This window comes from Danio rerio, chromosome 22 (assembly GCF_052040795.2).
Source record: "Danio rerio strain M-AB ecotype USA chromosome 22, GRCz13ab, whole genome shotgun sequence".
In the NCBI taxonomy this organism is placed as follows: Eukaryota; Metazoa; Chordata; class Actinopteri; order Cypriniformes; family Danionidae; genus Danio; species Danio rerio.
The window spans coordinates 18,103,056-18,128,861 of NC_141042.1; the positions used below are offsets into that span (position 1 = coordinate 18,103,056).

Sequence of the window (25,806 nt, forward strand, 5' to 3'; positions counted from 1 at the left end):
CTCTGTTTTATATGTATATATTTTGAACATATTGTGAACTATTTTGTGAAAATGCTCTTAGTTGAAGTTAGCAATGTTATGTGAAGTTGTGAAGTTATATGAAGAGGGTGACTGACGTCACTTGTACGCCAGCTTGTGGTGAAGACAGGAGAGACACGTTTTGGCTGTCTTCTAATTTAATCCATCCTGCCAATTCTGCATAAAATTAATGTCCCAAATTGTTTTGCTGCATTAGCTAACTGACACTGGACTGTTCCATCGCGCCGCGGCCGCATTGGACTCGTGCAGGCAAGGGGAGTGGCTCGTTACATTCACTCCGTGAGGATTTCTCCCAATTTGGATGGACGCATGTCATCACTCAATCGTCAAGGATTTTCGTAGGAAACACATACACTGATTCACAGTCATTGAACTACGTTTTACATTACATTCAGGACTTTGAAGTTTCATATATATAAATATATGTTGAAATTGGGACGTTTAGACAACTGAAACTGTATTTTCCTACTTCTGTATAGTTTTATTTTTTTTTCAAAAAGGGCTGAATTGCTGTCAACATATTGTATTTTATTTATTTAATTTTGTTTGTTTTGAATACATGAGTATGTTTTTATAAGGGCTGAAAAGCAGTTCAGATACAGACCAGAAAATTTGCAATACAGCAAACTCAAAAGTATTTTCTTGTGTTTGGGTTTTTTTATTTTTTTTTATTTGAGCAGTTGGAGATTATAGTATTAATAATATGTAAAATTTGACCACACCATTCAATAATATATTGTGTCGTTAAGTTGAGATATCCCGAACCCGAGATTTCAAGTAAATTGTGTTGAAATTTCATATATACTTTAGAAAGCTCAGACCCAGTAGATAATTTTCCCCTTTTCAGTAAATCAATTTCATAGGTGGGTTACAGAAAAGAGAGAGAAAAATTTGGCGCCCAACGTGGATGGCATTGATTTTCTATTAATCTTAATCCTAACTGCTCTGGATTATTATTTTTTTTCATATTGAGTGATTTTTTTTCTCCACATTTAAAATGGATCTATGCAGGGAACATGATTTTGATCCTGAAAAGTCTGTACTGCTTACACGAGTAGATCCAGGCACAACTTTAAATGACGTCAGAAAAGCCTTTGGCCACATTGATGATGTGAAGAAAATCAAGTGGATAGGTGACAAATTCCCAGGGGAGTTGCTTTGTGAATTTCAGGAGGTCGCTACTCCATTTGTTGTTGAAGAGGAACAATTGAATGGTAGTGAGCAGTATGTATGGGGTGTTGTTCCACTGGATAGCAGACAGTTTAAAGATGTGCAACATCCACCTAGTATTTCAACACCAATCCAGAGTGGTTCAGTGCAGACTTTAGATGATATGGCTGACCAGTTGTTGGTGCAAATAGAGAATTTGGCCCAAATGCATTGCGTAAATTTAAGTGATTTGAGCCAACAGGTGGTGAATAAGCTTGCGCATAAGACTGATAATGTTGATCAAGGCCCTATCACTTCGACGCCTGCAGCAAAACTGTTTGTTGATGCTAGGCCACGTGTAATGTCCGCTGAAGCTTCAATGCCGGTTTCAAAAGTGTCATTTGCAAACCAAGACGATTCACCGCCTATAAAAAAGAACATTGGTAACGAAACTCCAGTAACTTTTACTATACCACAAGACGTACAGCGTGTGGTAGTGGAACATGTGGTGAAACATGATCCAGAATATCAGGGACATCACCTCTCGCCCCCCAAATTACGAGTGTTTTCTGGACATTGCCCCAAGCCTAATGGGGAAGTTGATTTCACCACATGGCAATTGTATGTTAAACAATTACTCCCAGACACTTCTCTGACAGAAAGGCATAAGCGACGACACATTCTGGATAGTCTCCTCCCTCCTGCTCTTACTGTTGCTCTTGGGGCTGGTACAAATGCACCACCAGAAGTGTATGTGCTAGAGCTTGAGAAAGCTTATGGAAGTGTCACTGGTGGTGATGAGTTGTATATTCAGTTCATAGAGACACACCAGAACAGGGGTGAAAAGCCATCTGATTATTTGAGACGACTTCATGCATTGCTGCTTGAGGTGATTGAAAAGAAGGGAGTGATTGGCAAACAATCTGACACTTTACTTCTCAAACAGTTCATTAGAGGGTGCTGGGATGAAGCCCTTATAACCCAGTTGCGTCTTAAGGAGTTGTTAACAGAACAATCACCATCTGAATTGAGTTATTCGAGCATACTCTTCAAACTAAGGTCATACGAACATGAAAAGCAGCTCAAGGAGAACCGTATGAATCTGCATTTGAATGCGCCTCCAAAAAGAGCTCAGAGTCACGTGCATGTTGCCGTAAACCAAGGAAGTATAGCTAGTTCGGAGGGGGTACAAAATAATGAGGTGTTGATGAGACGCATAAAAGAGCTTGAAGCTGAGGTAGTTAAAGCTAAAAACCAGACGTCTGCTACTGTGAACCAACAGGGGTTTGATCAACTTCAGGCTAGTGCAACTAAGAAAAGAGGTAAAGAAGTGAAGCTCTCACGTCCTGTAGCACAAACACAACCTAAGCAATTGCCTATCAGTGGATTTTGTTACTGCTGTGGTGAGGACTCTCATTATTTACAACACTGCACCAATCCTGTGAATGCTGCTTTGGTACAGCAAAAATTAGTGCAGAGGCATGAACAGAGGGGTTCTCCCAACAAAATGATGATGCCCACAACACATTTAAACTTGGCATAGCTTCTGTTGTGGAACGGACAGAAGCTGAGTTGGAGAAAAGTTCCACAGAAATAAGTAACCACGTTCCAGAGGGTCTAATTGGTGAACCATGGGAAAGTGAAGCATGGTTGGATGGAGTTCAGTGTCTTTGTTTAGTAGATACAGGATCCCAGGTGACCTGTGTAGCTGAATCATTCTACAAGCAGTACTTGCGGCATCGAAACCTTTCTCCCATAGGGAATCTACTTAGAGTTGAGGGAGCTGCTGGACAAATAGTTCCGTACATTGGGTACATTGAAATAGACATACAGTTTCCAGAATCTGCTTGTGGAACAGATGCCGTTGTTACAGCATTAGCATTGGTTTGCCCTGATCAGGTTTATAATGCACGAATGCCCTTGCTAGTGGGGACAAATGTACTCCGCTATCTTGTTCGAGATTTTAGGATGTCACAGGGAAAGGAGTACCTACAGAACATGTCTGCCAGTGTCAATTGGATGACTGCTTATCACCAGTGTGACAAAGTATTGACACCCGGCAAACAGCCACAATATTCTACTCCAGTTAGACTGTCTGGTAGAAAGTCTGTAACAATCAGTAAAGAGGAAAAGTGTGAAGTAACAGGAGTATATAGATTGAAGGAATTTGGTTTGAACAAGACAATGATTATTGACGAGCCTTTGACGCATCAAATTCCTGGTGGTTTGGTGGTTGAGTGCAAATTGATACAAGCAAAGCTCAGTGCTCGGAATAAAGTTAAAGTAGTCATTCGTAATGTTTCAGATCACAGTGTGACTTTACAGCCAAAGGGAGTGCTAGCTGAGTGTTCAGTGGTAGACTGGATTAAATCTGTGCCCCTTTTTGATGGTACAGGCAATTCACAAGCCAAGACACCCCTGATGGCAAATATCTTAGTGAAGACAGAAGATCCTGTTACTGTGGATTTTGGGGATTCTCCTATATCTGAGGAGTTAAAAGCTCACATCATGGGGAGAATAAACAGAGAAGTGTCAAGTGCATTTGCGAAACATGATCTTGATGTAGGGCATGTTTCGGGTGCAACCCACCGAATAGAGTTGATGGAACATGTTCCTTTCAAAGAGCGTACTCGTCGAGTCTCACCTGCTGACTTTGATGATTTGAAGAAGCATTTGCTAGATTTGCTAGCTAGTGAGATTATAGAGGAATCAAACAGTCCTTATGCTTCCCCAGTTGTACTGGTGAGAAAGAAAAATGGAGATTTAAGAATGGTGGTTGACTATCGCAAGCTAAATAAACTGACAAAAAGAGATGCGTATCCTCTCCCAAGGATCGAGGAGACGTTTACTTTGTTGTCAGGCTCAAAGTGGTTCTCGGTTTTAGATTTAAAGAGTGGATACTACCAGTTGGAGGTAGAGGAAAGTGACCGTCCCAAAACAGCATTCACTACGCCATTTGGTAACTGGCAGTTCAGGCGATTACCACAAGGGCTGACAAATTCTCCTGCAATGTTTCAAAGGACTATGGAGAAAGTCATGGCAGGTTTAAATTTGCAGGAAGTTATTGCTTTTCTCGATGACTTAATAATTTTTTCAGATACACTGGAACAGCATGAAGAACGGCTCATGAAAGTCCTTCAGCGGATTGCAACTTTTGGATTAAAGTTGGCACCTTCCAAGTGTAAAATTTTTCAAACCTCCGTCAAGTACTTAGGGCATGTTATTTCTGCTCAAGGTATACACCCAGATCCAGACAAGATCTCTGCCGTGAAGGAATGGCCCATTCCGAAAACAGTCAGGGATTTGAGGTCATTCCTTGGTTTTGCTGGATATTACAGACGCTTTGTCGAGGGTTATTCCAAGATAGTTAAGCCTCTGAATGTGTTATTGCAAGGTGAATTCTCCACCAGGAGGTCATCATCCACATCTTACCGTGTTAGGAGTAAGTTGCAATCTTTAGCTGGAAGATGGGATGATGAGTGTCAAATTGCATTTGACACTGTTATTCAGAAGCTTACAACTGCACCGACTCTGGGCTTTGCAGATTGGAAGTTACCCTATATCGTTCACACAGATGCCAGCGTAAATGGTCTGGGTGCTGCCTTATATCAAGTACAAGATGGTAAGACCAAAGTGATCGCCTATGCCAGTCGGGGTTTATCGAGGAGTGAGAAAAACTACCCTGTACACAAACTAGAGTATTTAGCTCTTAAATGGGCTGTGTGCGAAAAATTTCATGACTTTTTGTACGGTGCAAAGTTTACTGTATTAACTGACAACAACCCGCTAGTGTATGTGCTTACTACAGCTAAATTGGACGCAGCTGGTCATAGGTGGCTCGCAGCTCTGTCAATGTATGATTTCGAAATCAAGTATCGAGCAGGCAAAACTAATGTTGACGCAGACGGACTTTCACGGCGTCCACAAGAGCCACTCGGTGATGATGCCGAAACCATCATGATAGATGAACGAATTGAAAGCTTGCTGAGCAAAGCAGAATGTGCCGCTGTTGAGTTTGAGAAGTTTGGACAGGAGGAGATTAAGGCTGTGTGTATGAGACAATCTGTATTTTGTGGAATGTTTTCTTCACAGCCAGGCGAAGGGGACCTGGTGGAAGCCAGGGCTACCTCAACCCCTGCTGTGGAGATGCTACTGTGTGACGAGGATGTAGTGCCAGATGACCTGATAGATCCAGAATGCTTGCCTGGACAGACTGCTCTACCGAGTATGACTCGGACAGATTGGTATCAGTTACAACGAGAGGATGTTGCCCTCAGAAAGGTGATTGGTCTTTTGGAGTCTGGGAACAATCTGTCTCATGTGGAAAGACTCAATGAGTCTAGGGAAGTTAATTTAATGTTAAGGGAAAGGCACAAACTGAGGTTAGTAGATGGGGTCTTGCACCGTATGGTATGTGATCAGTATGGGCAAAAGTATGGGCAGCTGGTAGTCCCCTCTAGTTTCAGAGACAGAGCTCTTGAAGGCATTCATGATGAAACTGGGCATATGGGGTATGAAAGAACTTTGGAGCTTGCCCGAGCCAGATTTTATTGGCCTAAGATGGCAGAGTATGTGGAAAGAAAGTGCAGAACTTGCGAGCGTTGTATCAGGCGAAAGGCCCGTGCCCAAAGGGGTGCTGAGCTAGTAAACATCAAGGTTTATGCTCCTTTAGAGTTAGTCTGTATTGATTACCTTTCACTAGAGCCAGACTCCAGTGACACCCGTAACATCTTGGTGATCACAGATTATTTTACTAAGTTTTCGTGGGCATTTCCCACTAAAGATCAAACTGCCAAGACTGTGGCTTCTGTGTTGTGGGAAAATTTAATTTGTCATTTTGGTTTCCCTAAAAGAATACACAGTGATCAGGGTGCCAATTTTGAGTCTGAACTGGTAAAAGAATTGTGTACTCTAGCTGGTGTCAAATCCCGCACAACACCTTATCACCCTAGGGGAAACCCAGTAGAAAGGTTTAACCGAACCCTTCTGGATTTATTGGGAACCTTGAGTGATAAGAAGAAAGAACATTGGAGAAAATATGTACGTCCACTGGTGCATGCGTACAACTGTACGAGAAATGACGCGACTGGTGAGAGTCCTTTTCTTTTAATGTTTGGACGTCAACCTCGTCTTCCAATAGACCTCTGTTTTGGGATTAACCCCAAGGGGTATAATTCCAAAACTCACACTCATTATGTCACTGAACTTAAGCAAAGACTACGGTATGCTTATAAATTAGCGGTCCAAAATGCAGAGAAAAGGCAATTGATGAATAAAGCTCGATGGGATAAGAAAGTCACAGCCGCTTCAGTTGAAGTGGGCGATCGTGTTCTCATTAAGAACGTCAACATTCGAAGAAAGCATAAAATAGCAGATCGCTGGGAGTCCACTGTATATGTGGTTGTCAAGCAGCCAAATGCAGACATTCCGGTGTATGTGGTTCGGCCCGAGAATGGTGATGGCTCTGAGCGTATCCTCCACAGAGATCTTTTGCTCCCTTGTGGGTTTCTTCCCGTCAGTCCTACTGTAGCTGATGAAATACTCACTGTGCCAGAAAATTGCTCTTCTAGAGTGAATACGGATGATTTGAGAGGGGATGCAGGGGTCGATAATTTTGGTGAAATTTTGGAGGCTGAAAGTTCAAAGTCTTTGAATCCTCATGCTCCAGAATTCAATTCAGTCTTGCAAAACGTTCCTGAGCTTTCTAGGACTCTTAGTGTTTCAAACAGGCAAGATGATGAAATGAACACATTGAGTGTTACATCTGTTGAGAACGACATTGAGAATAGTTGCGAGACTGAAATTCAGCAAGATGTTTCCTCCTTGGAGGAAGATGATGATGTGGCAGTACAGCCTGATGAGTTGAGTGTTGAAGAGCGTGATTGTGTTGTTGGCTTAAGAAGGTCTAAGAGGGAAAAGAAACCCCCAAATAAATTAAATGATTACGTTGGGTGGAAAGCACAATGCAAGAGGCAGGGTGTTACTCTGGAAAATCAATCCAGTCAATTAAGTCAAGTACTTGAGATGATGCAACAACAGATGCGAGTGCAGCTAACACAAAGCGAATTGTTGTTTAGCCTTATAGGTTAGCTTATTAAGTGCCTGATGAGGACATCAGAGTTTTGAGCAGGGGAGGATGTAACCCACTCAAATTTTTGAGTGTTAAATATTGTTTTATTTTGACATGTAATTAAGAGTTTCTTAATTAATTTTTTTTATTTGTCAGAATATATGTATTTATGTTTTATTTTCTTACCTTACCTAATGCACAACAATTGGGCATTTAAAAAAAATTTATAGATGTATAAATTTACATTCAGAAGTTAATTTCTAAAAACCGGAATTGAGGTCAAGGGTGACTGACGTCACTTGTACGCCAGCTTGTGGTGAAGACAGGAGAGACACGTTTTGGCTGTCTTCTAATTTAATCCATCCTGCCAATTCTGCATAAAATTAATGTCCCAAATTGTTTTGCTGCATTAGGTAAGTTATATACATTCGGATTTCCTGCATATTTATTTTACTTTTCGATTTGTTTAGCTATATTGTATAGATGATGCATACTGTTCATGGATCGCTGTAAATGTACAAGTTTACCGTGTTCAATGTGTTTTACTCTGTTTTATATGTATATATTTTGAACATATTGTGAACTATTTTGTGAAAATGCTCTTAGTTGAAGTTAGCAATGTTATGTGAAGTTGTGAAGTTATATGAAGAGGGTGACTGACGTCACTTGTACGCCAGCTTGTGGTGAAGACAGGAGAGACACGTTTTGGCTGTCTTCTAATTTAATCCATCCTGCCAATTCTGCATAAAATTAATGTCCCAAATTGTTTTGCTGCATTAGCTAACTGACACTGGACTGTTCCATCGCGCCGCGGCCGCATTGGACTCGTGCAGGCAAGGGGAGTGGCTCGTTACATTCACTCCGTGAGGATTTCTCCCAATTTGGATGGACGCATGTCATCACTCAATCGTCAAGGATTTTCGTAGGAAACACATACACTGATTCACAGTCATTGAACTACGTTTTACATTACATTCAGGACTTTGAAGTTTCATATATATAAATATATGTTGAAATTGGGACGTTTAGACAACTGAAACTGTATTTTCCTACTTCTGTATAGTTTTATTTTTTTTTCAAAAAGGGCTGAATTGCTGTCAACATATTGTATTTTATTTATTTAATTTTGTTTGTTTTGAATACATGAGTATGTTTTTATAAGGGCTGAAAAGCAGTTCAGATACAGACCAGAAAATTTGCAATACAGCAAACTCAAAAGTATTTTCTTGTGTTTGGGTTTTTTTATTTTTTTTTATTTGAGCAGTTGGAGATTATAGTATTAATAATATGTAAAATTTGACCACACCATTCAATAATATATTGTGTCGTTAAGTTGAGATATCCCGAACCCGAGATTTCAAGTAAATTGTGTTGAAATTTCATATATACTTTAGAAAGCTCAGACCCAGTAGATAATTTTCCCCTTTTCAGTAAATCAATTTCATAGGTGGGTTACAATAAGACAAAATTAATGATCGTTATCCTTTTGTAAACCCTTTTTCAAAACAATTTATTAATTGTTCTAATCGATTTTGTTAACTTTTGAACACAAGCAGACATAACGTTACAATAAATGTAATTGACGTAAATCTACTCAATCAAAATCCTCTGGAATAATTGCTAATGTATTTTTTTAACCCTGTAACATTTCCTAAAACGCTGGGGACGACGCTCTATGGTCAAAATGAATCACTGAATCGCCTTGACACCGGATATTTGAACTGTTCGATTGAATCTATATTCAAACGATTCAAACCCTACGCACTTCTCAAATGCTATACAACTCTCTTTCCTTCCTTGTTCGTTTACATAAAACAAAATCAGTATTTAAAGAAAGCAATAGCTGTGATATTGCTTAGAAGTTGTGATACTTCTAAGCAACGCGCACTGTTTTTTGTACGAAATAAAGCTGCGCATTGTTTTTTTTTTTTTTTTTTTTAAAGCTGCGCATTGTATCTACGCTGTGGCGTAACGTCTGACGTCATTTACTCGCGCCAGCAACGGGAAACAAACGTGGAGAAGAAGCATCACATTAGCGGATTGTTTTGATCGTCAAAATTTGGTATTAATCATATTTATAGCGCAGTATGGATGACGAGGAAGAGACATACAGACTATGGAAAATTAGAAAAACTATAATGCAGGTAAAGAAAGACATATATGCTTTATTTATAACGTTTCGCACAGTTTAGTGATGCTTGTTCCGGTTTACTATTGAATGGATTTCATGTCTTTTATAAAACCATACACATTTAAATAACAGAAATAACATGATGTAATAACAATGTTGATATTTAACCAACAGCTTTGTCACGATCGCGGATATTTGGTGACGCAGGATGAATTGGACCAGACTCTTGATGAATTCAGGAGTCAGTTTGGAGATAAACCGAGCGAGGGTCGACCACGACGAAATGACCTGACAGTCCTGGTGGCCCACAATGACGACCCGACCGACCAGATGTTTGTGTTCTTCCCGGGTATGTTTTATTCCGCAGCAGCCCTATTTATTTAACTAGTCCGAGATAACAAGGAGTGGTTATTAGGTGAAGTTGGTTTTATATTCGGACAATCTCCTTAATAATATAATTTCAGAAAAGTATTCTATGCTAATTCTAAACAGGGAAATCATATTAGCAGCCAGCTACTATCAAATACATCACTGTTAATTAAATAGTCAAATAGGGCTAATGTTGTTTTAAAGTCATACTTCCATGCGATTGCAGACTGAATATTCAAAGCATCATGGTAAAAATGGACAAACGTGAAACCAGCTTTACCTCAGTGGAGTGGTTGATCAATTTTGTATTTACGTTAAAGAGTTTAAATATATTGAAACTTCAATTTTGCTTTCAGAGGAACCAAAGGTTGGCATCAAAACCATAAAGATGTATTGCCAGCGCATGCAGGAGGAAAACATCACCCGCGCCATCATTGTAGTACAGATGGGCATGACACCCTCCGCCAAACAGGTGCAACTCGCACATTTACTAATGTTTACAGTTCTAATGTCGAGCACTTTACAAGATAAATACGTTTTTTTATCTCTCTCTGTCACATTTCAGTCTCTGGTCGACATGGCACCAAAGTACATACTGGAGCAGTTTCTTCAGCAGGAGCTTCTAATCAACATTACAGAACACGAGGTGAGGAGACTTAAAGTTATAGCTCACCCAAAAAGTGAAAATTCTGTCATCATGTACTCACCCTTGTTCCAAAACTGTTTGAGTTTATTTCTTCTGTTGACAACAATGTTGGAAAGCAGCAGCCATTGACCTGCTGTAGTATTTTTGTTCCCGTTAAGGAAGTCAATGGCTGCACGGTTTTTAATTCACTGGTGGAAAAAAGCACCTTAATGTTGTATCACTTACTGTTAGTCCAAAATCACATTCGGAGAACTATTATATTTTTAGCTGATGAACAATAAAAAAATCCACAGCCAATCAGAATCTCCTAACTTAAAAAGCCAGTTTACACAGAAATAACTCTTCTGACATCATTTAATCTCCGTCCACTAGTTTCTAGCGTTGAAGTTTCTTTCTTCTTTTGAACACAATGGGCTATATGCACACAGACTTTTAATATGGTTTCCGGTGCCTTATATATATATATATATATATATATATATATATATATATATATATATATATATATATATATATATATATATATATATATATATACACACACACACACATACATGATATAAAGTGCTATAAAGCGGTGTGTTAAATTATTTTACCTCAGTATTTTGAATGGAGTTTCTGCGCTAGCCTGCTGCCATTGACAGCGCTAGCAGTTACACAGTCTATTATCTCATTTTATGCTTGAACTACTAAATGAATGCTTAAGTTTATTTAAGGGATTGTATTTCAATTACATTACGATGTTGTAAAAGCAACCTTATAAATAGTCACAAAAACCTTTTACTGTTGGTTTAAAAACACTAGCTGTTCATATTGCCCATTGAAGAATGATCCATTGAATTCCACTGTATAATTTGGTTCTTTGTGAAGAAAATCTTGTTTCTCTTGATCAGAGATGCCCAAACTCAGTCTTAGATGGTTTAGATCCAACTTGCTTCTGCACTCATGCCTGGAAGTTTCTAGTAGAGCTAGTAAGAGCTCGATTAGCTGGTTCAGGGGTTGGAGCCAAACTCTGCAGTGCCGAGTTTGGGCACCTTTTTTTTTCTTGATAATTAATATATTCATCATTTTTGTTTTGAGCACTTTTTTAAGATGCTTAACACTTTTATCTAATTATCCTTTGCAATAACTATGGTTTCATGTATTTCAGCTTGTTCCAGAGCACATAGTTATGACAAAAGAAGAAGTGACTGAGTTGCTGGCGCGGTAGTATCCTTTCATGAAAGATGCTTAAGTTTACAGCAGTGTTATTTTCATATTTCTATGGTTTAGCTCAACTTTGTGTATTATATATGTTTAACTCCAGTTGGATAGTTCACAGTACATGTAGGTCACCTTAACCAGCGCTTCTCCAGTAAGCTAAAGGAAAGCCAACTTCCCAGAATTCAAGCTGGGGATCCCGTTGCACGTTACTTTGGCTTAAAAAGAGGCCAGGTAGGAAATCAGCCCAATTTTTAGCTCATTTTGATTGACCGCAATCAGCTGATAGTTTGTGAATTTGTGTGTGTTTTTCAGGTTGTTAAGATCATCAGACCGAGTGAAACGGCTGGCCGATACATCACATACAGATTGGTCCAGTAATGTTGGTGAGCTCTTGTCTTTTATTAACCTTTAAATAAAGCGCTTCACTTTTTCCACATCTTTCTATGTTACAGCCTTATTCCAAAATGGGTTAAATTCATTTTTTCCATCCTCTACACACAGCACCCCACAATGACAGTGTGAAAAAAGATTTTATTGAAAATAAAAAGTACACAAGTATTCACAGCCTTTGCTGTAAAGCTCTAAATTGAGCTCTGGTACATTGTTTCCACTGATCATTCTTAAGATGTTTCAGCAGCTTAATTGGAGTTCACCTGTTGTAAATGCAGTTGATTGGACATGATTTGAAAAGGCACACACCTGTCTATATAAGGTCCCAGCATTGACAATGCATGTCAAAGCAGAAACCAAGCATGAAAACAAAGGACTTGTCTGTAGATCTCTGAGACGGAATTGTCTTGGGGCACAAGGCTGGGGAGGGTTACAGAATTTCTGTTGCTCTAAAAGTTAAGATGAGCACAGTAGCCTCCATCCATAAGTGAAAGATTTTTGGAACCACCAGGACTCTTTCTAGAGCTGGCCGGCCATCTAAGCGGAGTGATCGGGGGAGAAGGGCCTTAGTCAGAGAGGTGATCAATAACCCGATATTCACTCTGTCTGAGCTCCAGCCTTCTGTGGAGAGGGGAGAACCTTGTAAAAGGGCAACCATCTGTGCAGTAATCCACCAATCAGGCCTGTATGGTAGAGTGGCCAGAGGGAAGCCACTCCCCGACTAGAATTTGCCAAAAGGCATCTGAAGGACTCTCAGACCATAAGAAACTAAATTCTCTGGTCTGATGAGACTAAAATGTAACTCTTTGGAGTGAATGCCAGATGTTGTGTTTGGAGAGAACCAGGCACTGCTCATCACCAGACTAATACCATCCCTATAGTGCAGCATGGTGGTGGCAGCATCATGCTGTGGGGATGTTTTTTCTGCAGCAGGAACTGCAAGACTAGTCAGGATAGAGGGAAAGATGAATGCAGCAATGTACAGGGACATCCTGAATGAAAACCTGCTTCAGAGTGCTCTTGACCCTAGACTGGGGTGACGGTTCATCTTCCAGCAGGACAAGGACCCAAAGCACACCGCAAAAATATTAATGGGGTGGCTTTACTACAACTTAGTGAATGTCCTTGAGTGGCCCAGCCAAAGCCAAGACCTAAATCCTATTAAACATCTCTGGAGAGATCTGAAAACGGCTGTACACCGTCGCTTCCCATCCAACCTGATAGAGCTTGAGAGGTACTGCAAAGAGGAATGTGCAAAAATTCCAGGTGTGTCAAAAAAGACAGGTGTGCCAAGCTTGTGGCATCATAAAAAGATTTGAAGCTGTAATTTCTGCCAAAGATTTATCAAAGTATTGAGGAATACTTGTGTACATGTGGTTTTTTAGGTTTTTTATGTTTATTAAATTTGCAACAATTAAAAAAAAATCTTTTTTCACTTTGTCATTATGGGGGATTGTGTGAAGAATTGATGAAATAAATTAATTTAATCCATTTTGGAATAAGGCTGTAACAAACAAATGTGCAAAAAGCGTAGCGCTATGAATCTTTCCAGATGCATTGTATGTATCTTTTGCTTAAATGTAAGTTTGATTTAATAATACATCACATGATCCTTTTCTAAATTGGCTGGTTAGAATAGTTAAAAAGATTCATTGATTCATAAATCGTCTGTTTTCAAGGAACTGCATAAAACTCAGTTAGCCAATTATTGTTAATATAATAAAACATTCTATAAAGTGTTAAGATAAAACAAATATTGCAGATGCCTGCAGTCTGTTTAGCTACACATTTCAGTTCTAGAAACTAAAGCATCTTTAGTACTGTTACTTTTTAAAGTCTTCGTGTAATAGGTTTTATCTTTTGTTTGACAGGTTTCTTTTCCCAGCTGCTGAAATTGAACACCTTCAGTTTGTCTTTTTACAATTTTTAACTAATAAAATATGTTTCTGTTACATCGTCTCCGTCCATTTGTTCAGTCCTAATTGAGTCGTAAACATTATTAATCATAATATAAAGAAGAAAAATGTCAAACACTTACCTTTTTCTTTCCGAAAGCCATCGTTGTTGATAATGCGTAAAGAGAAGTCAAATGTTTACAAGCAGTGCTTACTTAAATGAACAATCACTTCCTCATTGGTTCTGGTGTAGTGTCATTTGCATATGACCATGACCTCCAGTCGTTTTGCATTGACAGTTACTGATGGTTTGTAAATCATTTGTTTTTTATTATTATTAATATTAAAAGACAAGCATAAAACCTCAAAACATACAATGCATGATGGGATGATGATGCCCGGATCACTGTTTGGCAAAAAAATAAAAGCTGAAGAGATTTAAAATGAACCAAGATTATAAGGCTGTTAAATATTAAAAGTGGTCTATAAAAACACAAAGGTTTGACGGATGGGCTCAAGAGGTGAGTGTTTTGGTGGTGTTGTTACTCTGGTTGATGTTGAGGGCCGCTAGTGAGTGGCTCTGGTCCTCCAGCTCTGGTGGTTCGCTCTCAGGGAGGGCAGGAGGGTCAGCGCTGGAGCTCTGCAGGGTCACCAGGAGTACCGCTGGCCTGCTTTGGATAGACGTTTCATCAACAGGCTGCTCTGCCTCTGGGTCTGAATCCAAGTCCAGACTGTGCTCCAGAGAGTCTGGGGTTCCTGTACAACTCTCTGCTGACACACGACAGAGCATTACACGAACATAACTATTTGTAAAATTAAATGCAAGAGGAAAAAAACTACTAATAATAAATCAACACAAATTGATGGTACAAAAAAAAAATGTAAATAGATAAATAATTTAGGTGTGGTTAAACTAATTTCGAGAGGATTACGTGCTTATGATTGAAACAATAGTGATAAACAAAATTATTAAAACAATATAAAAAAATAAATACATTTAAAATAAAATGTATATATATATATATATTCTCATAAATATATCACTAAAATAGATTTATAGATGAGAAATAATATAAATAAAATGAAACAAAGTCAAATACTAAAATATTAAGAATAGTAAATACAAAAAAATCAGCTAAAAATTAAATAAATAAATAAATTTAAAATGAGTGAAATGTAGTACCGTGGTCCTCCAGCTTGTCTAATTCAACAGCTGCAGGTTCATCTGGGAGGCCTTGTTCATCATTAGAGCAGCGTTCTTCATCAATGCTGCTCTGCTGCACACAGACAAACATCATCAGTATTTATAAAACCAATTTGTAAGGCGACCTTATATACCCCATTTTTTAAGATGTAAAATAAGGCTCTGATTTCCCTAGAGTATGTATGTGAAGTTTCAGCTCTAAATACCACACAAATACTCTTTGAAACTTTTATCCAAATTGTGCTGTTTTGTTTACTGTCACGTTAAATGGAAATGAGATTGTGGTCTTTAAAAGGAGGTGGAGTTATATACGTGTGACTGCATAGCCGCAGATTCAACACTCTAATGCTGTGTTCACATCAGACGTGGAACGCGTGGATAAATCACACTATTCGCATGAACATTTTGAGTTTACTCATTTCATTCATGCGTCACATTCACTTCATAACAGATGCCGATTCGCCTGATGGGCAGGGCTTCTATCTGCCCGGTGACTGTAGCTTTGTTGCCAAATCGCTAACATGGATTTTATTGAGACAATAGCTGTGTTTATGTGCTTCATGAAAGCTGAAAAACAGTGTCGATTCGTTTGGAGCCGTGTCTGAGTTCACTAGATCCTTTCAGAGGTGCTCCCAGCTCTGTGAGTTCATCAACTCCTTCAGAAACTTAACCTGGATGATGGAGGCTTTCAGTGGTGCTTCCGATTGAGCCGAGCCCAGTTTGATTAACTATTGTCCAGTGTCGGCTGGAGGATTTCCCCCCGGGACACCAACAACAGGCGCTATGTCATAAGCATGCCCCTATAAGAGAAAGCTCCTGATTGGTTAACGCGGCGCGTTTTTACCATTAGTAACTGGTTATATTCATACACTGTTGCCACAGAACTGTGTTTATTATCTGTAAAGTTCCTCTATAGTGCCTTAATATGGCGAGCTTTGTTTGACATGTGACAAAATTTCATCTGAATCACGAGACAGGGCAGGGCTTATTCAGTAGCCCCTCCCCCTTTCAAAATAGCTAATAGCATTTCACAGCTCTGCCTGTCAGAGTAGCTGACTGAATCCAGCACATAGAATTTTATAATTATGTGTAACAGACAATGGATTTTAGCATCACATTTTTGGAATTCCCACATTTTCATTACTAAAAAAAACATAGTGGACACAGTGTCGACTACAATTACTATTATTTTCAGTAAGGCTTTATTTAAAGGAAATGTAGTTACAAACATTCCTTCCACTTACCACAGTAATTACTACGAATTATGTATAATTACATGCAACTAACCCTAAACCACATTCTATCCCTAACCATATAGTTAGTACATGTAATTCAATAATATAACTCAGTAGTTAAATGAACAGTTAAACTGTAAATACATTACCTAAAAAAAAATGTGTAACCATATTTGCTTATACATGCAAATTTTAGCCCAAAGCTGTAAGAAGTATGAATGCTCAATTATTACTTTAGTGACGAGGGACACTTCAGAGTCTCTGGAGAGCATTTGATTGGCCAGAAGATCATGAGCTGAAGTTTAAATGCACAGTGATGTCATTAAAAAAATAAATCATTCACTCCTACTGGCAGAAGTGAGAACTCAGAAGTTCAAAATCATCAATACTGTAGATTTAAAGACCCCAAAAAACACCTTGAATTGATTTCAGGGGACTTTAATCCTCTGCCTCTCCAAATAGTCTTGAGCTTCCTGTTACGCAATCACACTCAAAACCATTTGCAGAAGGACTGGATCAAAGATGATATTGTTAAAATGTAAACAATGCTCAGTTTCTTGTACAGATGATCTTTTAAATCGCTTCATGAGATATGATTTGTAAGAAAAAATTATTAACAAGTATTCACTTTGTGTTGCCTGTAAGACTCAAAGTAGCAGTAGTCATTAACTTGTATTTTGTGTCAGGACAACAGTTTCCGCTAAAAATCGTATTTTATGTCCTACTGTAGAAGAATGAGTAGCCAACATCTTGGATGGTCTGAGGGTGAGTGAATTAATTGTCAATTTTTTTGGGTGAATAATCTCTCTAAGTCACTCACCTGCTGTAGAGACTGTGTGCGGGTGCTGCTGCTTGCAGGCCGACTGGACTCTGACTGAAAAATGGAGGGATAAAACACGATGAGGGTCTCCACTATGCGGGCCTGATATGGGTAATCCACCAGAGAGGACAGAGACACTGTGGCTCCCGAGGGCCGGGGCCGCATCAGTGACGGGCCAAACACGATCCCCAGATTACTGGGACTCATCTTATTGTCGTCTTCCAGTTCTGCAATCCTGAAAATAGACATTAAAAGTTGAATCAAGTAACTGAGCATTTGTTCTTCTATAAATTATTCATATATAATTATTTATTTATCATCACGTTTAAAAATGGATTTCCTCAATTCATTCTTTAACATCTATTATGGTTGTGTACAGTTTATAGTTTTTTAAAAATGTTTATATAGAGTGCTCAGCATAATTGAGTACACCTCCTTTTGAAAATGAATATATTTCTCCATTTCTCAGTGGATATAGTCAATGTATTTTGATGCATTTGACAAAACAGATTTATAAAACTGATATATTTATCAAAATAATAGTTTGGTCACCAAACATATTTAGAAATTGAAAGATAATACAATTAAATTCAAGCAAAATATTGCAAAAATAAATTACAACCTACAAAATTTCAACTAATTTTTAAACTTTTTTTTCTTCTCTTGTATTTTTCCTCCTTTTTATAAAAATTGCATTTAATATTTTAGTTAATAGTTTATAACATATACATTTGGATGTAATTTTGGGTGTGTTTTTGGGCAGTTATCGTAAGTTATTTTGTTAGACAAGCTCCAGATTTAGCTTCAGTACTGACTAATCCAATGTATATGCACAAATATAATACAGTACAGCTTCCTATTAAAAATACAAATTTAAAAGAAAGATTTGTTAGGGGTGTACTTGTATATGCTGAGCACTGTATATTATACAGTTGTGTATGTATGTGACATTTTACCTGTGATGCTTACCTAAATTTTTAAATGCATAATTATATTTTTTCTGATTCTTTCTTGTTTGATGAATTGAACTAGTGTTTGTTTTTTTGATGATTGTGTATGTGTATATAAATCTATATTATTTGTCTTGTTTTTACAGAGATATAATTTTATGTCTGACCTAAGCTGAACCAAATAAAGAAAAATATTTTTAAAAATCTTTAATTTTATTACAGTCAATCTAAAATAATGTAATTTACACAAATTTTGTCAATTGTTCAATCTAATTATTTATTCAGTCAATTCATACATTTATGTATTATGAAATGTATACACAGAATAAAAAATATATTTAGCAAATGTAAAAATATACTATTTTGATTAATAAAAACATTTCCTATTATTTTGCCTATTTGTTCTGCATTATAAAATTATTCTGTTTATTTTTTTAGTGACCATCCAAAAATTTACTTCAATACACACTCACTGGCCACTTTATTAATTACACCTGTCCAACTGCTCCTTAGTGCAAATTTCTAATGAGCCAATCACAAGGCACCAACTTAATGTATTTAGGCAGTTCAAACAGAGCATCAGAATGGGGAAGAAATGTGATTTAAGTGACCTTGAACATGACATGTTCATGTTGGTGTCAGACCGGCTGGTCTCAGTATTTCAGAAACTGCTGATCAACTGGGGGTTTCATGAACAACCATCTCCAGGGTTTACAAAGAATGGTCCGAAAAAGAGAAAATATCCAGTGAGCGGCAGTTCTGTGGGCACAAAAGCCTTTTTGATGCCAGACGTCAGAGGAGAATGGCCAGGCTGGTTCAAGCCAATAGAAAGGCAATAGTAGCTCGAGGTATGCATCTCTTAACACACAACACGTCCAACCTTGAGGCTGATGAGCTAAAGCAGCAGAAGACCACACCGGGTGTCACTCTTGTCAGCTAAGAATAGGAAACTGAGGCTACAATTCACACAGGCTCACCAAAAGTGGACAGTAGAAGATTGGAAAAACGTTGCCAGGTCTGATGAGTCTCGATTTCTACTGCAACATTCGTATGGTTGGGTTAGAATGTGGCATCAACAACATGAAACCATGGATCCATCCAGCCTTGTATCAACAGTTCAGGCTGGTAGTGTAATAGTGTGGGGGATATTTTCTTGGCACACTTTACACCCATTAGTACCAATTGAGCATTGTGTCAATGCCACAGCCTACCTGAGTATTGTTGCGAACCATGTCCATCCCTTTATGACCACATTGGAACCATCTTCTGATGGCTACTTCAAGTAGGATAACGTGCCATATCATAAAGCGTGAACCATCTCAGACTGGTTTTTTAAACATGACACTGAGTTCACTGTACTCAAATGGCCTCCACAGTCACCAGAACTCTATCAAATAGAGCACCTTTGGGATGCGGTGGAACGGGAGATTTGCATCATGGATGTGCAGCAATCAAATCATGTCAATATGGACCAAAATCTCTGAGCAATATTTGCAGTACCTTGTTTAATCTATGTCATGAAGGATTAAGGCAGTTCTGAAGGCAAAAGAGCGTCCAACATGGTAATAGTAATGTGTACCTAATAAAGTGGCCAGTGAGTGTATATAAAATGTATTAAAAGTGTACATTTCCTAAAAGTAAGAATTTATGACAAATTTATTATTTTTAATTAAAATTTGATACATTTTTTACATACTTTGACAAACACTTAAGTTGCTTTGCGTTTATTTTATTCAACAATTTATTATTAATTCATTTCTTTTATTATAGATTTTTAAAATTATTATTCAAAACCTCAATTAGAGATTTAGCAAAAATGATATGCTTAAAGCATTTAGAAAAGTTTGTATTGAGAAAATTAGTAAATCTTGTATTAGTTAATGTTGTTTGATGCATTTACTAATGTTAATTGATGCATTAACATAAACTAATGAAACCATATTGTAAAGTGTGACCAGTTTACCTCCTCAGATGACGCGCTAGGTAGCGGAGCGTGGCGGTGTTTGGTTTGGGCAGCTCTTTCAGGAGATTTTTAAGTCTGTCCACGAGGACCAAGAGTTCAGGATCCGTCTCAGGTCCAAGGTCCATCAGGTCTGGTCCTTTACCACTGTCAGCTCCCTCTGGACCCACAACAGCCAGACTTTCCTTGGCCAGACCCATGAGACTGTTGTAGAGGCGGAAGGGCATGATGGGCTCCGGAAGCTGAAGAAAACACACACACACAAACAGAGTTAAGTGGATTTGACTTTGAATGTTTTTGCTAGATGTCTTCAATGTTTTTCATGGATGTTTTGTTCACCTGTCGCAGGTAAAGCTTCAGGACATTACTGATGTCATGTGGAGATGACTGTGATAGTTCGACCAGCTCTTTGCCGTTCTCAAATGCCTGGCAGAGTTTCTCCACCCGCGTCTTTACTCCATTCACTCGATAAATGCCCTGACAGAAATAGGAGAGAATTCGTTATCGCTTTTTAATCGGTGAAGACGTGCAAGATCTGACCGGTAGTTTGCATACCTTCATCCTTAAAGCTCGTCTCTCTATCTCAGCGATGCACTTCTTGATTATGAAGGGGATCCCATCGGGACTGTTGCTGGACACCTGCAAGAAATCCTGCCCGAACAGCTGAAGGCGGCCCTGGAGCTTCTTGTGGCCGCACTGAATGGCTATAGTCTCCAAGCAGCGTTTGTGACAAGCCAGGAAACACTACATAGGGGAAATCAAAATGACTGAAAAATACTGGTTTATTTCAAACACAAGCCCAAACTTCAAGACTTTTCACACTGCACATTACAAAATCGGCTTTAAGCCTGGCTAAAGGATCAATTCTGTGCATTTTATCCAGGGTTATGATAACCTAGCCTAGACTAGGGTTAGCATAAATGTTTTACCCAGGGATAATTAGGCATGTTCTGGAATGGGGATATAGCACATTTTACCTAGTTATAATTGCTTTTTAACCATGGTGAAGAAATCCTACTCTAGGGATTAGTGACATTTTACCCCAATTTTTTTTTTACCAAGGGATATCATGTTTTCAACCATTGTTATTTTTAACCTATGGTTATCATGCTAAACCTATTTTTTTAGGGCTATCGTTTTTTTATACCTATGATTATTTATTTGCCCAGGGCATCATGTTATTTTAATCCAGGGTTATTTTTTATCAATGGGGATCCCTGTTTGTTAACCAATGTTTGTTTTTTTTTGTCCAGGGTATCACTTTTTTTAACCCAGGATAATTGCTTTTTACCAAGGGCAATCCCTGTTGTTTTTTTTGTTTTTTTTTTACCTTTTTCCCAGGCTTTCATGTTTGTTTAACCCAGAATTATCACAGATTTTTTTAACCTAAAGTTATTTTTATCATCGGTGATCCCTGAGTTTTAACCCATGATTATTATTTTGCTTAGGGTTTCACTTTTTCTTTTACCCAGAGTTATTTAGTTTTTAACTCTGGTTATTTTTTTAATGGGCTGGCACTGTTTTTTACCTAGAGTTATTTTTTACCCAGGGCTATTGCTGTTCTTTTACCCAGGGATATCAATGTTTCTTTTTTACCCAGAATTATTTTACTTGTGGATATATTTTGTTTACCCATAGCTATTTTTACCCTGGGGTTACCATGTTGTTGTTGTTGTTTTTCCCCCAGGTCAATTACTTTACAGTTTTTTATTATTATATTATATTATATTATATTATATTATATTATATTATATTATATTATATTATATTATATTATATTATATTATATTATATTATATTATATTAATTTTTAGATATTACTATAACTGTTTTTTACCCAAGACTATTTTAAAAAAGTTTTTTGCTGTTCTTTTACCCAGGGATATTAGTTTATTTTTTTATCCATGAATATAAAATGTATCTGGCACTGAGTTAGCACCACTTTTAACCTGTTTTTTAATTAATTATCCCTTTAAAACCAGGGTTATGAAACCCTAGTCTAAAGAGTTAGCGCAGATTTTTTGTTGCTGGGGTTATTTTTACCCAATTAGCACCATTTTACACCCAGGGTTGTGAAACCCCCACTCTAGCCCAGGGTTAGCATGATTTTTCTTCCAGGGCATTATAAAAATCTGCTCCATATTAGGAGTAATTGTTTTTTTTTTATCACCATGGTTTAGAGGAGGAGTGCCAATTCCTGTTCCTGGAGATCTACAATCCTGCAGAGTTTAGCTCCAACCATGATCAAACAAATGTGATCGAACAAATGTGGTCACCCCTGGTTAAGATTAATACAGTGTTAAATATTAAGTGTGAGAAATCCTTTTGGATGCAGTAAATGTGTCCTCACCTCCTCACACTCGGCTCCCTGGAAATAAACGTAGCTGTCACATTCTCTGCATTTGGATGGAGAGCGCAGTTTACGCAGTTTGTGCGTCTGAGCGGCTTTTGACAAGCCAATGTTCCTGAAGGGCCCAGTGGGCACCACAATCTCAGGCTCAATGCCATTTATATCTGCAAAATATTGAGCGGACAGTGAGAAACTAGAAGATAGACACACATTGGAAATACACTATGCACTGTGTAATCTCACTTGGCGTTTCAAAGGAAGTAACATTTGCGTCTTTCTCATCTATATCTTCATTTGATGACATGGTTCCTGTAGATGACGTCCTGGTCATTTTACTAATATCACCTATAAAAAAATAATAATTAATATTTAATGTATGTCCATAAACAAACAAATATTTAGTGTTTGTGAACATTAAAGTGTATAATTAAATATTATAATAAAGTTTGGATTTTAAATGAATGAAAAACAATGATTTTTTTTTTATTCTGAATAGAGCACATGTCCAAGTTTAATAAAGAACATTCATGTCTAGAAGTACCTGTGCTGGTAGTCGGGGATTCCAGGCCACTTCCTCCTCCTACACTGTCTGTGTCACTCACTGTGGAGCCCCAGGATTTGTGAGTCATGTGACCTCGAGCTAACACAACAGAAAAAACTATTCAGACCCATTTGCAAGACATTTGAGCATTCGTTTTTATGAATGATAAAATTTAACAATATTTCGCTGGGCGACAAAGTGGCTCAAGAAGGTTGCTGTTTGAGTTCTGGCTGAGCCATTTGGCATTTCTGTGTGGAGTTTGCATGTTCTCCCTATGTTGGAGTGGGCTTCCTCCAGGTGCTCCGGTTACCCCCACAGTCCAAGGACATGTGGTACAGGTGAATTGAATAAACTAAATTGGCCGTAGTGTATGAGTGTGAATGAGTGTGTATGCATGTTTTCCAGTACTGGGTTACACCTGAAAGGGCATTTGCTGTGTAAAACATATGCTGCATAAGTTGGTGGTTCATTCCGCTTTGGCGGCCTCTGATGAATAAAGAGAGTAAGCTGAAGGAAAATGAATGAATTATTTTTTAAGTCTCAAGATCAATGTGCCAACATATAAAGTAACATATGCGAGCTTCCGACATCTGGAGTTGGATTTCAGCTCACAGACCAATTTGCTAAAACATTGCTTAGATATAGCCTCAAGTCGACTTTGTTGAGCTTCTCAATTATTTTTTTAAACATTACTCAAGAATGATTTAATAAATCAATTCAAATTCCAAAACCTTTTGCTTGCATGCTCTGAAGACAACCCACTTAGTCTTACTTAGCTTTTTAATTAATTATTTTTAAAACCCTAAAGGGCACTTTTTTGGCAAAATCAATGCACAACGTTATTAGCATAAAGTGTATAAGTTTGAACAATAGGTGGTGCTAAAGGGACTGAGTCAGAGACTCCAAATTTAAAGCCCTGCATTTGAGCCCGAACCCGTTGGGGCCCGACCTTTTATGCCCCTAGGGCCAATTTTCACGTCATAGATAGCACACATATTGGACTTTGCGAAAAGTAGAAAAAACTTTTTAAAAAGTTTAATGATATCTAACACATGCGGTCCGGAAGTGCCAGAGGTGCCCTGCATTTAGAGATTTCCAGCCAATAGAGAACATAAAGAGAAAAATTGCCAATGGCGAACTTAAAGCTGTGAAAAACGATAGAGGAAAGACAAACTTCTGGTCAACTTGTCAAATAGGGACAACTTTAAATGATGAGCCAACAGGTTAAGCACAATGCACAACTGGTAAGTTTAGTAAACTCATTGTGGACCACAAACTCTTGGATATTGAGGTCACTGTCAAAAATGTCAAAAAAAAAAAAAACATTTCTCTAAATTATTATGATAAAACAAAAAAACAAAAATAAGAAGCGAAAAAACATCAACTTTCTATTAAATACAAATATGGTCTATTTTAATGGTTGTAACTGTTTGGCGGAAAAAAGATTTTGGACAAAGGCAGGGATACAGCCTGTGCATCTTGGGCCAGGGCCAGGCTCGGGCTTACATTTAAGGCTAATGCAGGGCTCTATCCAAATTTGCCTTTGGATAGTGCTATGTCCGAAATCGCATACTTCTTCAGTAGGTTCTACATTTGAATTTACTTCATGACCATTAGAAAAGCATGTTCTATGTTGACCTTATTCTGCTGTGTTTTTGTATAGTTTTTAAATGTTTAACTCTATGTTGTTTATGTATATTTAAAAAGGTTTTAAAAGGCGCTGTATAAAACAAAACATTTTAAATTATTATTGAAGTAAACAAAGATAATTCGCACATACCCCTCTTCTGATCATCTTTCTGTGAGCTGCTCGTGTCTCCAGTCTCTCCTGCAGTTTGTGGCACCTCAGCACTGCTCTGAGCTTCAGCATTAGCGCTGTCGGTGCGCGGCCTAACCGACTGCCTGAAATAAACACCACATTAAAAGTAACATTCACAGCAACTTTCAGAATACATGTTTTAGTATGCGTGTCTTACTGGACAGAGGAGGCAGAGTAGGCCTCAAACTCATAATGCGTTTCAGGTTCTTCGCTCATCTGAAGGTCTTTGACGTGCGTGCCGTACTGCTGTCCCGGGTCGTACTGTTTACTGCTCTCGCACAGAGTCTGGTAGTGGACCGGCAGCGCGACCGTCTGCATGTGCATGATCTGGTAGTAGGAGATGGTGGCCTGGAAAAAGTTTTTTTTTTCAGAGCTCACAGTTAAAACCCGCTCAAGCTGGATTTAGATTTTCTGGCTGTGTTTCAGCATTTATTTGTTTCTATTAAGTCCAAGAAATGCAAGACTGGGCCATTGCTTAAGCATGTAAACAAGCACAGATATTCTGATCAGAGTTTAAAGTGGAGTTTGCACTTTGGAAACGTGTACTAATTTAAAGAAGTATTTCTTTAATATATTCATTCATTTGATTATTTATTACACGTTGGTTTTATTTAACATCTTAGAAAACTTTTTAATATTATATTATCATTACTAACAAATGTAATACTAATTAATGCTACTAATCATGCAAATTCATGCACTGATCTAAACAGAAATGGAATTAAGATGTGGAGTATGCAGATATTAGTGGCATTATTGAAGTAAACACTGTGATCAAACTATTACCGTCATGTAGGACTTTGTCATATTTTCCGACAAGATACATACACGGCTGTCAGTAAAGGACCGCGCACGCACACACACACACAAAACGCAAAACTTTTTTTCTATCCATTTGGCGTGCATCATATTAAATTCCCTAACACTCTGACCAGTCCTTACTTCGTATTTGCATCTAATACCCCAGTTTGTCACGGTGGCATGAATTAAATGTTCATGATTAAATGTGAAACTACCGAACTGCAGTTAAAGTCA

At 38.1% G+C, this 25,806-nt stretch overlaps 2 protein-coding genes across 10 annotated transcripts in view; one reads left to right on the forward strand and one right to left on the reverse strand.

The window, feature by feature from the left end:
• Positions 1-9,238: 9,238 nt before the first annotated feature.
• Positions 9,239-13,944, forward strand: polr2eb (RNA polymerase II, I and III subunit E, b). 2 transcript variants are annotated; one of them, NM_001003564.2, is made up of 8 exons: positions 9,255-9,402; positions 9,564-9,738; positions 10,115-10,230; positions 10,324-10,404; positions 11,555-11,613; positions 11,760-11,838; positions 11,920-11,990; positions 13,869-13,944. In NM_001003564.2, the coding sequence occupies exons 1-7, from the start codon at positions 9,346-9,348 to the stop codon at positions 11,983-11,985; spliced, it is 633 nt and encodes a 210-aa protein (NP_001003564.1). In that variant the 5' UTR covers positions 9,255-9,345; the 3' UTR covers positions 11,986-11,990; positions 13,869-13,944. The 2 variants fall into 2 exon arrangements, 1 of the variants encoding a protein (NP_001003564.1); XR_015521148.1 differs by lacking the exons at positions 11,555-11,613; positions 11,760-11,838; positions 11,920-11,990; positions 13,869-13,944 and adding an exon at positions 10,672-10,699 and having other exon boundaries at positions 9,239-9,402; positions 10,324-10,605.
• Positions 13,945-14,201: 257 nt separating this feature from the next.
• arhgap45b (Rho GTPase activating protein 45b) overlaps positions 14,202-25,806 on the reverse strand; it is a 41,088-nt gene continuing 29,483 nt past the window's right edge. For 2 of the 8 annotated variants that reach the window (XM_087304187.1, XM_087304183.1), the window contains exons 13-23: positions 24,929-25,119; positions 24,733-24,854; positions 22,953-23,051; positions 22,655-22,756; positions 22,412-22,575; positions 20,617-20,805; positions 20,401-20,538; positions 20,065-20,303; positions 17,152-17,386; positions 15,076-15,166; positions 14,202-14,660 (exon numbers count right to left, since the gene is read on the reverse strand). In XM_087304187.1, coding sequence (XP_087160313.1) covers positions 14,407-14,660; positions 15,076-15,166; positions 17,152-17,386; positions 20,065-20,303; positions 20,401-20,538; positions 20,617-20,805; positions 22,412-22,575; positions 22,655-22,756; positions 22,953-23,051; positions 24,733-24,854; positions 24,929-25,119 — 1,824 coding nt within the window. In that variant the 3' untranslated portion in view covers positions 14,202-14,406. Of the gene's footprint in view, positions 14,664-15,075; positions 15,170-17,151; positions 17,387-20,064; positions 20,304-20,400; positions 20,539-20,616; positions 20,806-22,411; positions 22,576-22,654; positions 22,757-22,952; positions 23,052-24,732; positions 24,855-24,928; positions 25,120-25,806 lie in introns of all 8 variants that reach the window. The other 6 variants (XM_087304186.1, XM_087304182.1, XM_087304185.1 and 3 more) reach the window with 3 other exon arrangements.